Source organism: Heterocephalus glaber, unplaced genomic scaffold (assembly GCF_053883595.1).
Source record: "Heterocephalus glaber isolate CG9 unplaced genomic scaffold, H.glaber_assembly_v1.0 deba00001532, whole genome shotgun sequence".
In the NCBI taxonomy this organism is placed as follows: Eukaryota; Metazoa; Chordata; class Mammalia; order Rodentia; family Bathyergidae; genus Heterocephalus; species Heterocephalus glaber.
In genome coordinates this window covers 10,018,794-10,033,106 of record NW_028258330.1, presented here as the reverse complement: position 1 = coordinate 10,033,106, position 14,313 = coordinate 10,018,794, and the positions used below count along the sequence as shown (strand labels likewise).

Below are 14,313 nucleotides of genomic sequence, written 5' to 3'. Positions count from 1 at the left end.
CTGTGTGTTTGGCTTCTTTCACTCAACATAATATATTTGAGATTCCTTTATTTTATTGTGGATATCAGCAAATTTCTCTTTTTATTGCTGAGTGACATTCCATTGTATTATACCGTAATTTTGTTTATCCATTTGCCATCAGTAGATGTTTGGTTTGTTTCCAGTTTTTTTAATATTATGAACATGACCATGTTAATATTATTGTACAGACTTCTGTGTACATTTTCATTTCTTGTGAGTAAATATGTAGTAGTGAAACTGACACTTCTTGTAGGTCAACTCACTCCTTTAGAGATCTCTCACTTTTGCAGCTCTATTAAGATTCATTTTCTATTGGTTTCTATTTACTTCGTATCTACCAGAAACCTCTCCCTAGTCTTTCTCAGCTTTTCACTTCTGTTCTAAATTAATTTCATATTTCTTCTGCCTTCTCAGTAGAACTTAGAGACAAAAGAGGTCAGTTGATCATCTTGAACTGAAACACTATGATTTTCTTTTCTTTGATATAAGCAAAAAGTTGTATTATTTGGGGAGCCCATTAATCATTCCCTTACAACCATGATCTAAAAGGCATTGATCTCTGAATTTGGAGGGTATCCTCACAAGAACTATCCATTCACTAAAGAAGGATCTGTTTGAGTTTTTTAAAGCCTCCAAAATGAACCCCCAAAACATGCTGTATGTGTCATACAAGTATTTTTAAAAACAGTCGGTATGAGACCATTCTTGTTTTGGTGTCCTCTGTAAATTCTTTGTGCATCCTAATTTCATGTTCACTTCCCCCACAAACAGATGACTGTTCTCTTTTCAAAGTGTCTCATGAAAGACTTGTAGATGCCTATGTAAGTGTTCCTTTGTGTCCTCTCAATTAAATTATCTCAGTTTCTTTATCATGTTTTCATTCATCTTATTTTACAACATTTTAGAGTTTTCTTTGGTTCTTCCCCCCACACACACACCTCTTCTGAGAGCATCTTCCTTTTGCAACCATTGGACTAGGCTTCTATGACTGGTAAAGCACAGGGCTTTGATGAGACCCCTTTCTTGCATAACATGTAAGGCTGTACAACTACCTCCACTAATCTCCCCAAAACAGGAGATTCTTTAGGTGATGGTAGGGGAGCATCAGTTTAATGCCTGGGTCATATTCCACGAGTCCAAAGAAATGGAAAGTGAGAATATTGTTGAAAAAAACAGATCTTGTTTTGTATCTTATTTAAATCTTATGCTATAATCCTTTCTTATCAGAACTTTATGAGAATCTATCAAAATAAAATATATAAAACTTGATTTATTGTCTTCTGTGGCATATCAGTCATGCAATGAAACCCAGTCCTGTGCTAATCAGACCTACCTACTTGTGCTCAGCCTTCCTCTTGGCACGAAGCACTCAGTGCTCACCTTGGTCACTGGCTTAATAATGTACCCTTATGGCTCTTTCTCTTCCCTGCCTTCCTTACCCTTCCCTCACAAGGAATCCCTGGTTTATGTCTGTTCAGATTTGCTTTTGGAAGAACCCAGACATTAGCTATAGGGATAAGGGTGCTGCCCTAAGTAGAAACAGTGCAGAAGTCTCCAGAAAGGTACAGAGCAGAGTTTCCATGAGACACCTGCTGCTTTTGTCTTTAACAATGATGAAGTCTGTTAGCCTCAGAAAGGGATGTACTGCAGGCAGCAACAAAATCCACTACCTCATTCCTTCCCAGAGCAGTTGGGAAGAGGGAAAAGGTCAGTTTAGGCAACAACTGCAAAATCCTACTGTTTGGAGCTATAACTGTTCCTTTTTCTCCTGAGAAGCTGATCCTATGAGCATTTCATCTTTCAGAAGAGGATGAGTGACAATGGGGAATCTTCAGAGGTTTGTGAAGTTGTCAACAAATGCCCAAAGAAGGCAGAGGCCACAGCACTTTGAAAAATAATTTAGCATCAATTCTCCAAGCACAGACCTGTCACTGGGAAGTTATTTCTGTAAACTGAGTAGAAATAAAAACACCAGGTTAACTACCTCTTCTTCCTGTTGGCCTTGACCCATGCCCATTTGAGCACCCCGAGTCATCTTGTGTAGCACATTCTCTGTGGCTGATAAGCCTCTAGGAGAGAGCAATACCTCATTCTCCCTGGAAGAGATGATGATGCAGGACCCATGGAATGGGAGAGTTACATCTTCAAGTTTGGGTCCCTGAGCTGCCCGATTTGCAGTTTGGGGCACCCCAATCCTCAGATATTTAACAGCAGTGACCTGGAAAAAGCAGATAGACTTGGAATGCAATAGGCCAGGCCATTTCCTGCTGATCACCACATATCTATTTTCAAAAATAACAAAGTATGGCTGGAATCTAGATAAAGGATGCAGGGAAGCTGGAAATGATATTTTGACTCCTGTCTCCAGGTGTTGACTTACTCCCACAGCATCCAGCTAGAATATTTATGCCGCTGACAGCCACACAAAGGAAATGCTGAGCTCACAGTTGCCCTTTGGAGATAATGATGAGGAAAGGAGGAAGGAGGGAAGTCATTGTATTATTTTTCTAAGTATAGACTTGTTGAGGCATAATTGATAAATGATGAACTGTACATATTTAAAATGAACAATTTGATGATACTGACATTCATGAAAGACTTCTCATAATGAAAATGACAAATCTGCCAATTTCAAAATTTTCCTTATATCCCTTGTAATCTTCAGGAATCTCAAAGCAACTATTGATCTGCCTGTCTCACTGTAGATTCGTTTTGCATTTCCTAAATTTTCATGTCAGTGGAATTATGCAGAATATACCGTATTGAATGATATGGCTTATTTGCTCATTATAATGGTTTTGAGGTTTATCCTTGTTTGCTTTGTGCATGGAGAATTTATTCCTGTTTATTTCCAGTTAGCCTTCCATTGTATTGCTGGATCTATAATATGCTAATCCATTGAAGCACTGAAGAACATTGAGATTGTTTCTTCTTTGGGAACTATTAAAATGAACATGTTTTGATCATTTGTGTGAACATATGCTTTCATTTCTCTTGGGTGAATATTTAGAAGAATGGTTAGGTTAATATGTCAGTTTTATATTAGCTTATTAAGAAATCATGGCACTATTTTAAATTCACTTACATAAATGTGTTTAGGATTTACAGTAACCCAGGGGCGCTCTTAGAAAACTTCAATGAATTTAGAAGTTGAACTCCAGGATAATATTTTCTTATAATTAAAATATCAATTATATGACCTAGTGTATATTTTTTTAAAAAACTGAAGGAAAGAGAGAGATCCTGTCTCCTTGGAAATGGTTCCCTTTTTTATTTTTATTCTTTTTCAGAATGCCCAAAGTACAAAAATCACATGGGACTTGCGATAGTTGAGCTTGATTGTGTCAACATGATTGGCTAGGCAGCCACCATGAGGTTTGGTAGAGCAAACTTATGGGTGGGTATGGCTTGGTCTGGGTAGGTCATCAAGGTGTGACCTGGAGTACTATAGTTGGCCTTTACCCCTTCTTCTCTGGTGCTGTTGTCTTGTTCTGCTTCCTGGCTGCCATGAATTAAGCACCTTGGCTCTGTCAAACCTTCTGCCATGATATTCCTGGCTTGAAGCCAACTGATTATGCATCCTGAAACCATGAGCTAAATCAAACAGCTTTTCCTTTCAGTTGTGGGTGTCAGATATTGTTTCCCAGCAATGGGAAAGCTGACTGATACGAGATTCAATTCTGAAAGTGGTGATGGTCAGTATGGGGGATGAAGTGGGGAATGAAATTTGCCTGCTGCATATGAAAACAAGTTAGAAAATTGTCTTAGCTTCCTCTGTGCTACCGCTGTTCAATGTTCTTCATCATGTCCTCAATCCCTGTTTGACAGTAAATTAAGAAACCAGAGTTATGTAGGTTTGATATCTTCTCCCTGAGGCCTCTGTTACATTGCAAGTCTGCTATAGGTTATAATCCCAAATGAACTGGAAGCCAGGTTTGATGCTGGGAAGCTTCAATTTTCAGGAAATAGAGCAAAGTTTTGAAAAGAGGTAATCCTAATTCTTAGCCCAGGAAATAGACTGAAGAAATGTTACTGTGTGCTGACCTTCTGGCTACACAGGATATCAAGAGAGTGCAGATTTTTAGCCACTCACCCCGGAGTGACCAAAGAATGGTCATGGACTTCGGAGGTGTTTTGATTTGTTTTGGAATTGTTTTGACAGTTGTTTTGCCAGCACAGAATTCCACTTCACTAAATTTTGTTTCTGTGAGTCAAGATACACATATCCACCTCTTTGCATCTTTCTTCTGAATACTCACCCTTAAAAATCACTGCTCAAAAATCATGTGCTACATGGTAGGATTGGAACTGCACCCACAAATATGTTATTCATCCCTCATCGGCTTTAACAGTGTAATGCCTGCATCGCTGTCCCCTGATGAAGGGACACCCTTTCCTTCCTTGCAGCAGCCCATGTCCAGGGAACAGTGTTCCATGAGTCCTATGAGCTGTATATTCTACTTTGTAATTAGAGCTGCTGGCCAGAAGGATCTCTTTCTTATGACTAATCAGATTTTCTTTTTCCTCAGTTGGTCACAGTTTACTCTCTCATGGTCTTTTGTGGTGCAAATGGTTAGGGTTTTGCAACGTTTCCTCTACTCAAAGTAATATTACTTTTTCTTTTGTAGTTATGACATTACCTTGCTAATGTCTAATTGGCTCATGGGCCACTCTGATTCCAGACCCTTTCTGTTATATTTTCTGTGACTTCCATATATCCCCAAATAGGGTTATCCTCTATTTTGTTTGTTTTTAGTAGGATATGTCTTTTATTTATTGAGCATGACTTCTTGGACTGCATTCCATTTTAGGAGCAATCTATAATATCTCTTCTTTCTTTGCATCTCAAATGTTGAATTGGGACCAATCTTACTGCAGCTTTAATAAATAGTTAACTCATTTGGCGGTAGTGAGAGAAGTGATTATTGATTGGATAGATAGCTAAAATAGAAAGGAAAAATAATTTGTAAACAATGAATGACCACTAAAAATGTGAAACCACTACATTATGCACCTGGAATAGAAAAAGTGCAAAAAATAATCTGGAGATACCAAGTGTTGGTGAGAATGTTGAGTAGTAATCTAATGGGAATGTGGATCGATGGAAACACGTGGGAATACTTTTTGGAAAAGAACCACTAAAATAAAATATACACATACCACCAACTCAGCAATTCCACCCTGGATATATACCCAACAGAAATGGATATATACCCAATATATTCATCTATGCCCTCAAAGGCTTGCAATAATAGCAGTATTTAAAACGGCCCCAACAGAGAAACAGCTCCAATGCCCATCAATAGAAGCATGGCTAACAAGACAGTAAGAGCACATGCTGGAATGAAGAAGTGATAACTACATGCAGCAGGTAGTTTCACAAATGGAACTTAGAGTGAAAGAAGTTGGGCACAAAAACATACCAGCTAGATAGGAAAAATGAGTGTTTGCTGTTTGAAGAGAAGACACTGGTTACCTTGACAAGGAAGTGACTGAAGATGGCATGGAAGCATCCAGGATGCTAGTTATGCTCTGTCTTTGACCTGAGTGTCAGTCACACAGGAGTCATCTATTTGTAAAATCCCACTAAACTGATCTGTAGTTATACATGTGCATATACTGTGTGACTCTTGCACCCAGCTAAAGATATAGCAAAAGATGCAGCAGGCAGGGAATATAATGTAAAAGAGATGCTGTTTTGTAGTAGGAGAGGCCACAGCCCTGCAGCCCACTCTTTGGCTTCCCTGATGTGTGCTACCCTCACACTGGTCTCCAAGCTTCAATGAATGCGGACTAGTTTTGGTGTTATGGCGGTGCTCTTCTGCCTTCAGGGCCCCGTGCTATTGTTAGGACATCAAAGACCAACTGCTGGCTGCGATACAGTCCTTATGAAAAGAGTGACCAGAAAAATTTACTGCTTGACTTCATTCCCGTTAAATGGAACTGGCCCCATGGTCTTCTTTCAAAGCTCAATTGTAGACATACATCTTCTTTATAGGACATTGTGTACAATAAAGAAAAGCAATAACTTAAGATAAAAAAGAATACCTTTGAGAGTGCTATAAGATGGACACTCTGTTTAATAAATATCACTGTGGTTACATATGCCTGCACCCTCTCAGTAGTCCAGCCACTGGCCTGAGAGCTTTCCCCTCGACATGGTGGCTATTTTGGACTAATTGAGTTATATATTTATGCCCTAGCCCTTTCCCTAGGCTTTGCAAGGTCTTGGGAAAGTCATCAGTGAGAGGCTGTCTACTTTCAGCCTTACTGAAATCAGTCAGAGTGGCACAGTTCAGATCCCATTACTCATTAACTTCTTTGGAGCTGCCCTTCCATGGAGTAAACATTAAGGGTTGAGGCCAAATTAACTCCTCTATCAGTTATATGCTGCCCCCAGTATTCATGCAGACATCACTCCACATAATCTTGGTGTGGAAATCTTCTGTGGTTATTATCATTTGCAGGTATTAGAACTGGGTTAGAAAAGAACAGAGTTGTTTTATGCCTACCAGAAAATGAGGAGTGTTATTAATTTTACATGAGGGGATAAAAGTAAAATTACTTATAATTTGGAGGATGTCTTCGGCTTAACACAGAGCCTGATCTGAGTGATGAAAAAAGAGGCATCTACAATCAAAATTACCAGCCTGTTCCAAGCCTGCTCTAACCTTTCCATATATAATCACATGGCATGGTAGTAAATGAACACATGGGAAAGAAAGCATCTTAAAGAGGGACTGTTGAATCCATCACCCTGGAAGGTTCAGCTCTCCACACTTTGCTGGAAAAAGCCTAACTACTGAGCAGATTCTTTCCTTCTGCTTCCTTTATTGATCCATCCAGGAAGATGCACAAACCATATGAGACAACTGAGAGTCCCCTGCTGAGAATGTGATGGAAACAAAATGCTCAAGTCAAAAGACACCTAGGAAATGAGATAAACCTAGGGAGGAAGCATCAACTGGAAAACAATGGAAGTATTTGGAGGGCCTTGGAGCTGCAAGGAGAGTGACTGTACATATTGAACAGCAGGTGGAAATAATGAGCCAGGCTCTTACCAAGGTACCTGCCAGAGACAGCTGTTCCCTTCCAAATTCTCCCTACCAGCCTGATTGCCCTGAAGCTCACTCTAGTGCAGTTTCCAAACCCACAATGGTTCTTCCACTGTTTCTTCAAGGCCAGGCCCTCTGCTAAGGGATAGGATTATTATTTTTAATGTTTGTTTGCAAATGTTATAACAGAGTAGGTCTTAAGAGATTTTTGTTGTGATGAAGAAATATGTGTCTGGGCAGCCTGCTCTAACTCTGCTCCTATCCTCATGGACCCATCCTAGCCCTGAGGGGAAAATTCCCCAGGCTGTGTCCTTCCACCCAGGAGAAGGCTCCCCGCAGGCCAGCACACCCACAAGTAAGGCTAGACATGGGCCAGGCCTTCTCCCCCTTGCTGGGCTCTGGGCCCTTGGGAGACTTTCTTCACCCACTACCTCCCAGTCCCAGCCTGGGTAGGGCTCCTGTCCTTCCTAAAGGGACTCCTCCTTGGTGGCCCGATGTCCTAGACAGTAGGCTGCCACTTATTCGAGGGCCTGAAAGAACTCCCCCTTCTGAGGCACTACCCTCTTCCTCTGGGAAGCTCTGCAGTTGCTGCAGTCGCTGCTCTCTCCTTGGGAGCGCTGAATCAAGATCATCAGTTACTATTCTAACCTGGCCCCTCCCGAGCCCAGTTACCCCCAGCCTGTGCATCCCACAGGTCCTGAGTCTCTGGCCCTAACCCCGTTTTCATCCCGGTGTCCCTAACTGCAGTGGAGGGGAAGTTTCTCACATGTAGCAGACTGGTCCCAGCTGCCAGGCCAACTTTGGATCATTCCAGTAGAAGAGCTTTGCCCAACATCCTGCAATGGAGGCTATAGCCACAATGCTTCCTGTGCTGCCTGCCCAGGCCAACTTCATGGCCTGTGAAGTCAGCGCCAGGGTGGGCTGGGAGGTGGAGCTACTGACAGGTGCAGGGACCTACTTGGACTCTCAGCCTCGTCTCTAGAAATGTCTTGTATAGACTGTTCATTGTTACAAATAAACGTGCAACCCTTGGCCTACAAAAAAATAAATGAACATCAATTTTATGGGCCTTAAATTTGCTCATAAATAGGGAGACAGGGAAATTAAAGAGAAGCAGGCCAGACCAAACCCAGGATGATATGGCCCTAAATAAGAGAAGAATTGTGTGCTGTGGAACCAAGAAGAGCAGGATTCCCACCTCTGTAGTGTGAACAGAAGGGGAAGCAATGAGAATGAGATGGAATCACAGTTTCAAAGAGTCACCCTCTAATTACCTGTGTCTTTTTTCTGGGCCTTTGAATGGTTGCTCTGAAATTGCTCAAACCATTAACTCAATTTGCTTTACTTTGAGGGCTCCCATCATTCCTTTGGGTTGGTGTTTTTCATGCCACTTAGGATGCAGTGTAAATAGAAGTGCCCTGGAAACTTGCCAAGGAGATGGAGCCTGCCCAGATAGGAGGCACAGTTTGTAGACAACTCAGGCTTCCTTTAAAAGAAAAACTCAGAACTCACAAAACCTCCAGTGTTCATTCCTGCCTGAGATTTGAGGAAAGACTTTACTCAGTTATTCATGTTAAGGTGCTGCTGGTGGCAGAATGGAAGTGGCTGTGCAACCAGAAGGCTCAGTGTCTTGGTCCTAACAATCTAAGTGAAACACCCTTTGCATCAGCAGGATATGAGGGCACATAACTGGTGCAGCCTGTGGCTGCAGCTCTGCTCATTGCATTAAACCAAGGCTTCATGTGAGGTCTGACCCCCTCCCCAACACCCTGGTTAGGTACTCTGTTTAGAAGGCAGGTTGCAGGTACTCACATTTCCTCAAATCTTGTTATTGGCAAGAAAGCTCCCCAACTTATCATTTCATTGGTGAAGAATCCAAAACCTGGAGAAATGAAGGGACGTTCCCAAGACCATACTACTCATTCTTCATACAGCCAGCACCATTGTGAGTTGACTGAATCCTTAGTAAGTCCTCTTTGATGAAACCACATTTCTGAACATCCATCTTAGGAGATTTAATGGCCGTACTTAGCTGGAGAGAATGGAACAAAAAAAATATCACTAAAGTACCACCTTCTGTGATATTACAGTTGCTATTAGTTGTTATGGGAGCTGAAAGGTAATTAAATGAACATGACTTGTGTCTTTTATTTCAGAGACAACCAAACAGCTAAATAAAATAACGTACATAAAAGTATAAGATTGGCTGGGCATAGTGGCACACGTCTGTAATCCCAGTACTCAGGAGGCAGAGGCAGGAGGATCGCCATGAGTTTGAGGCTAGCCTGGACTACATAGTGAGTTCAGGGCCAGCTTAAACTACAAAGCGAGACCTTGTCTCAAAAAACCAAAAAACAAACAAACAAAAGTATAACATTGTCCAACCACATAGTTAGCATTTCACAATTTCACTCATTCATTTATTCATTCATTCAGCATTTACATATCAAGTAGCTATTGTGAGCAGGCATTAAACTGGACACTGGAGATTCAATAGAAAATAATCTTATGTCCTAGAAGGGGAGAGTGAAAATAATCCATATAGAAAGTCATCTTTATAGATTGTAATGTGTAGCTAGCAGGACATAAACAGGGAGCAAACATAGGGAATAATTAGGGGTTACTAAAAGAGGGTGGTTATGGAAAGGTTTGCTGGAAAAGTGGCAATTGAGTCCAAGTTGGAGCATAAAAAAGGACCAGTTTTGCAAAGCACTTAATAGAGAACAGAGTCAGCAGATGGAAACACAAACATAAGACACCATGGGGAAGGACTTTGGCTTGACTAAGAGACAGAAAAGAGACCTGAGAACAGGGTGTAATGAAAGTGATACATGAACCTGCAGAAAAAGGAGGGGACTTTCTAGGACAGGATAAATAATCTAGCTTCTCTGAGACTGATGAAGAAGGAGCCACTAAAGAAATTTTGTGAGATGGCTCGGTCAAGTTTGCATAGAATGGAGGCAGGGACAAAGATATGTTAGAAAGGGTCATAATCAGACAAGAGACAGTGTGGTGTGGACCCAGGTGGATAGGAGTAGATATGTGCAGGACACTGTTCTAGCACAGAGACAACAAGGTATGCTGATGATTGCATTTCAGAAGCAGTGAAGAGTCAAAGATGGCTTTCAGTTTTAGGAAGGGGAGCACATGTCAGAGGATTTATATTGAACATGTAGAATATGAGATGTCAATGAGACATCTAAGTGAAGATGATGGCCAGGGAAATGGTCAAATAGACCAGGAGATGAGATGGGTGTCATGATCAAAGTGGCAGACAGAGAATCAAGAGTTAAAATGTCACAGACCAGGGAGGAAGGCCTTAAGGAGTGAGGACCCCTATTGAATGCTGCTGTGAGAGCAAAGAAGGTGAAGACAGAGAAAGTCCATTCAACTTGGCCACATATCAATTGCTGGTAGATTTAATGAGAGCAGTTCTGAAGCACTGTGGAACAGATGCTAGTGTTTACCAGATAACGGAGTAAACACGAGGTAAGGAAGTAGAGAGAATATGTAGATGAGTCTTAAGGAACTTTTACTATGAAGGAGAGAGCTATGAATATGGGATCTTGAAGAGTTTTTGGTTCATTTAAGGTCAGATACTGGGGCATCTTGGATGCTTATGAGAACAATCTAGCAGAAAGAGGGAGATTAATGATGTAATATTGAGAGAGGAGGGCTGAGGAGTAAGCTGTTCAAGATGTCAAAAGCCAGCTGCAGACAGGCAGGTCTGCACATGCCCTACCGAGGTCCCGAGTCACACGGAACATGCTGAATCAGCCCACTACAGACAGGCAGGTCTGTGCACACCCTACGGAGGTCCCAAGTCGCGCTAAAGACATCGAATCAGCCCGCTGCAGACAGGCAGGTCTGCACACGCCCTACCGAGGTCCCGAGTCACACGGAACATGCAGAATCAGCCTGTGCCCTGGCAACAATCCACTGGACCCCCACCCCTGGTCTTCTGTACAGCCACCTGGTTCCACACTACAAAGATGCAGAGGACGCCAGACCACCAGACCACAGTACTGAGTCCCACTGCTCCCAGCCCAGGGGTAGGGGCTTCTGAGCTGCCATCCCACTGCACCTGGTCCAGAGGAAGGGGCTTCCTGGCCAACATCCCTCCCGCTGCTCCCAGCCCAGAGGAAAGGGCTTTTGGGCCACCTTCTGTCCCACTGCTCCTGGCCCAGAGGAAGGGACTTCCAGGCCACCATCCCTCCCACTGCTCCCGGCCCAGAGGTAGGGGCTGCTGAGCTGCCATCCCACTGCTCCTGGACTAGAGGAAGGGGCTTCCCAGCCACCATCCCTCCCGCTGCTCCCAGCCAGCAGGAAAGGGCTTTTGGGTCACCATCCCTACCTCTGCTCCTGGCCCCTGTCCCACCTCTCCCAGCTCAGAAGAGGTAATGCATGCAGGTGCCAACAGCCCTCACCCCAGGTGAAATGAGAAAACATGTAAATAAGTCTCAAAACCAGACTTCCAGATCACCTACAGCAACCCCAAAGGGAAATGAGATGGAACACTCTGATACTTAACCACCTGGACCCACTGAACTGGCAACAAAAGGGGATCTGGAAAAAATGAAATCAGAAATAATTTCTCAGATAACAAGAGAAATTGTGCCCTTAGTGCAAGACATTATTAATAAATCTAGAGAGGAATGAGGAACATGATGGAATCCCAACATAAGAAACAAATGGAATAGATAAAACAGATGCAAATAGATTTCCAGGACATGAAAAACTCCACTGAAAGTCTACACAGCAGAATGAGCCAGTGTGAGGAAAGAATTTCAGATATAGAAGATAAGATTGCAATTAGTGACCAGGAAAAGAAAAATTGCTTCAAAATTATAAGGGAACATGAGAAATCAATCTAGCAGCTGCTAGATGATGCAAAAAAGAATAACATAAGACTGATTGGGCTCAATGAAGAAACAGGAGAGAGTGCAGATGACATAAAAAATTTCTTCACAGAAATAATGGCAGAACACTTCCCAAGCAGGGGAAAAGAGCTTGACATACAGATAAGTGAGGCATATAGGACTCCAAATAGCCTTGATCAAAAAAAATTACACATAGGCATATAATTGTTAAGATTCCAGAAACTCAACAGAAGAACAAAGTTCTACAAGCAGTCAGAGAAAAGAAACAAATCACATACAAAGGAAAGCCCATCAGAATCACAGCAGACTTCTCAACACAAACCATCAAGGCAAGAAGAGTTTGGAGGGAGATATTCCAAGCCCTAAAAGAAAACAGCCTCCAACCCAGATTGATGTACCCTGCAAAACTATCTTTCAAAATGGAAGGAGAAATAAGATACTTTCATGACAAAGAGCACCTTAGGAACTTTGTGAATCCAGCACTCCAAAGAATTTTACACAATATCCTAGGAACAGACATTGAGGATCACAACCCCAGGAAGCAAAGCAGAATGAACCCATCTGGCATGACAAGATATTAAATGTAAAGGGGGAGAATCCAACAAAAAGAAAAAGTCGTGACAATGACAAGTCAATATGTTTCAGTTATAACCATCAATGTTAATGATCTCAATTCACCAATCAAAAGAAATAGACTGGCAGAATGGGTCAAGAAGCAAAATCCAACAAAATGCTGCATACAAGAAACACACTTAATTCAAAAGGAAATTCATAGATTGAAAGTTAAAGGATGGAAAACAATACTCCATGTGACAGGAACCCAAAAAAAAGCAGGAGTAGCTATCCTCTTTGCAGATCAAGTAGATTTCAAACCAACACTGACTAAGAGAGATGAAGAGGGACACTACATCCTTGTAAAGGGAACAATCCAAGAGGAAGAGATGGCAATCATAAATATCTATGCACCAAACACTAGTGTGCCCAACTATATAAAACAAATATTAATGGACATGAAAAGTCATATATGCACTAATACAATTGTAGTGGGGGACCTCAACACCCCACTGTCACAAATAGATAGATCAACTAGACAAAAAGTAAGTAATGAAATACTAGAACTAAATCGAACTCTTGAACAAATGAACTTAACAGATGTTTACAGAGTCTTCCACCCCACAAAATCAGAATACACATTCTTCTCAGCTGCACATGGGTCATTCTCAAAATAGGCCACATACTCACACATAGAACATGTTTAAGTAAGGGCAAAGGAATTGAAGTTATCCCCTGTATATTATCAGACCATAGTGTGATGAAATTGGAGATCCATAGCAAAAGAAACACAAAAAATTTCATAAACATGTGGAAATTGAACAACACACTTCTGAATAACCAATGGGTCACAGAGGAAATTAAAGAAGAAATCAGACAGTTCCTTCAATTAAATGACAATGACAATACAACATATCGGAATCTATGGGACACAATGAAAGCAGTCTTACGAGGGAAATTCATAGCAGTGAATACACATATTAGGAAAACAGAGTGAGCCCAATTAAACAACCTGATGCTGAACCTCAAGCTCCTAGAAAAAGAAGAACAGGACAACCCCAGAGCTCATACAAGGGAGGAAATTATAAAGATCAGAGGAGAAATCAATGCAATGGAGACTAAGAGAACAATACAAAAAAATCAATGAAGCCAAGAGTTGGTTCTTTGAAAGAATAAACAAAATTGATAAACCCTTAGCTAACCTTGTCAGAAAAAGGAAAGAAAAGGCCCAAATCCATACAATTAGGAAGGAAAAGGGTGAAATTACAACAGACCCAGCAGAAATCCAGAGGATCATCAATATCTAATTCCAGAACCTATACGCCAATAAGATGGACAACATAGAAGAAATGGACAGATTCCTAGATACATATGAATTACCAAAGTTGAACGAAGAAGACCTAAAAATTCTGAACAACCCAATATCAACCAAAGAAATTGAAAATGTAATTAAAAACTTATCAACTAAGAAAAGCCCAGGCCCTGATGGCTTCACTGCTGAATTCTACAAGACATTTAGAGAGGAACTGCTGCCAACTACTGTTTAAACTCTTCAATGACATTGAAAGGGAAGCAATACTCCCAAATTCATTCCTGGAAGCAAGCATCACCTTGATCCCCAAAGCAGAGAAAGACCCAACCAAAAAGGGGAACTATAGGCCAATCTCACTAATGAACATAGATACAAAAATCCTTAATAAGATCCTGGCAAACAGAATGCAGAAGATCATCAAGAAGATCATACACCCTGATCAAGTGGGATTCATTCCAGGGATGCAGGGATGGTTCAATATACGCAAATCAAT

At 41.5% G+C, this 14,313-nt stretch overlaps 2 protein-coding genes across 3 annotated transcripts in view; one reads left to right on the top strand and one right to left on the bottom strand.

Annotated features, from left to right (window-relative positions):
* Ism1 (isthmin 1) overlaps positions 1–14,313 on the top strand; it is a 76,015-nt gene that overhangs the window by 5,685 nt on the left and 56,017 nt on the right. The gene's annotated exons all lie outside the window — the stretch shown is intronic.
* The window catches only part of Tasp1 (taspase 1), a 408,843-nt gene continuing 403,506 nt past the window's right edge, over positions 8,977–14,313 (bottom strand). Inside the window, exon 14 of one of the 2 annotated variants that reach the window (XM_087189061.1) lies at positions 8,977–9,108. In XM_087189061.1, coding sequence (XP_087045187.1) covers positions 8,992–9,108 — 117 coding nt within the window. In that variant the 3' untranslated portion in view covers positions 8,977–8,991. The remainder of the gene's footprint in view (positions 9,109–14,313) is intronic. The other variant, XM_087189065.1, reaches the window with a different exon arrangement.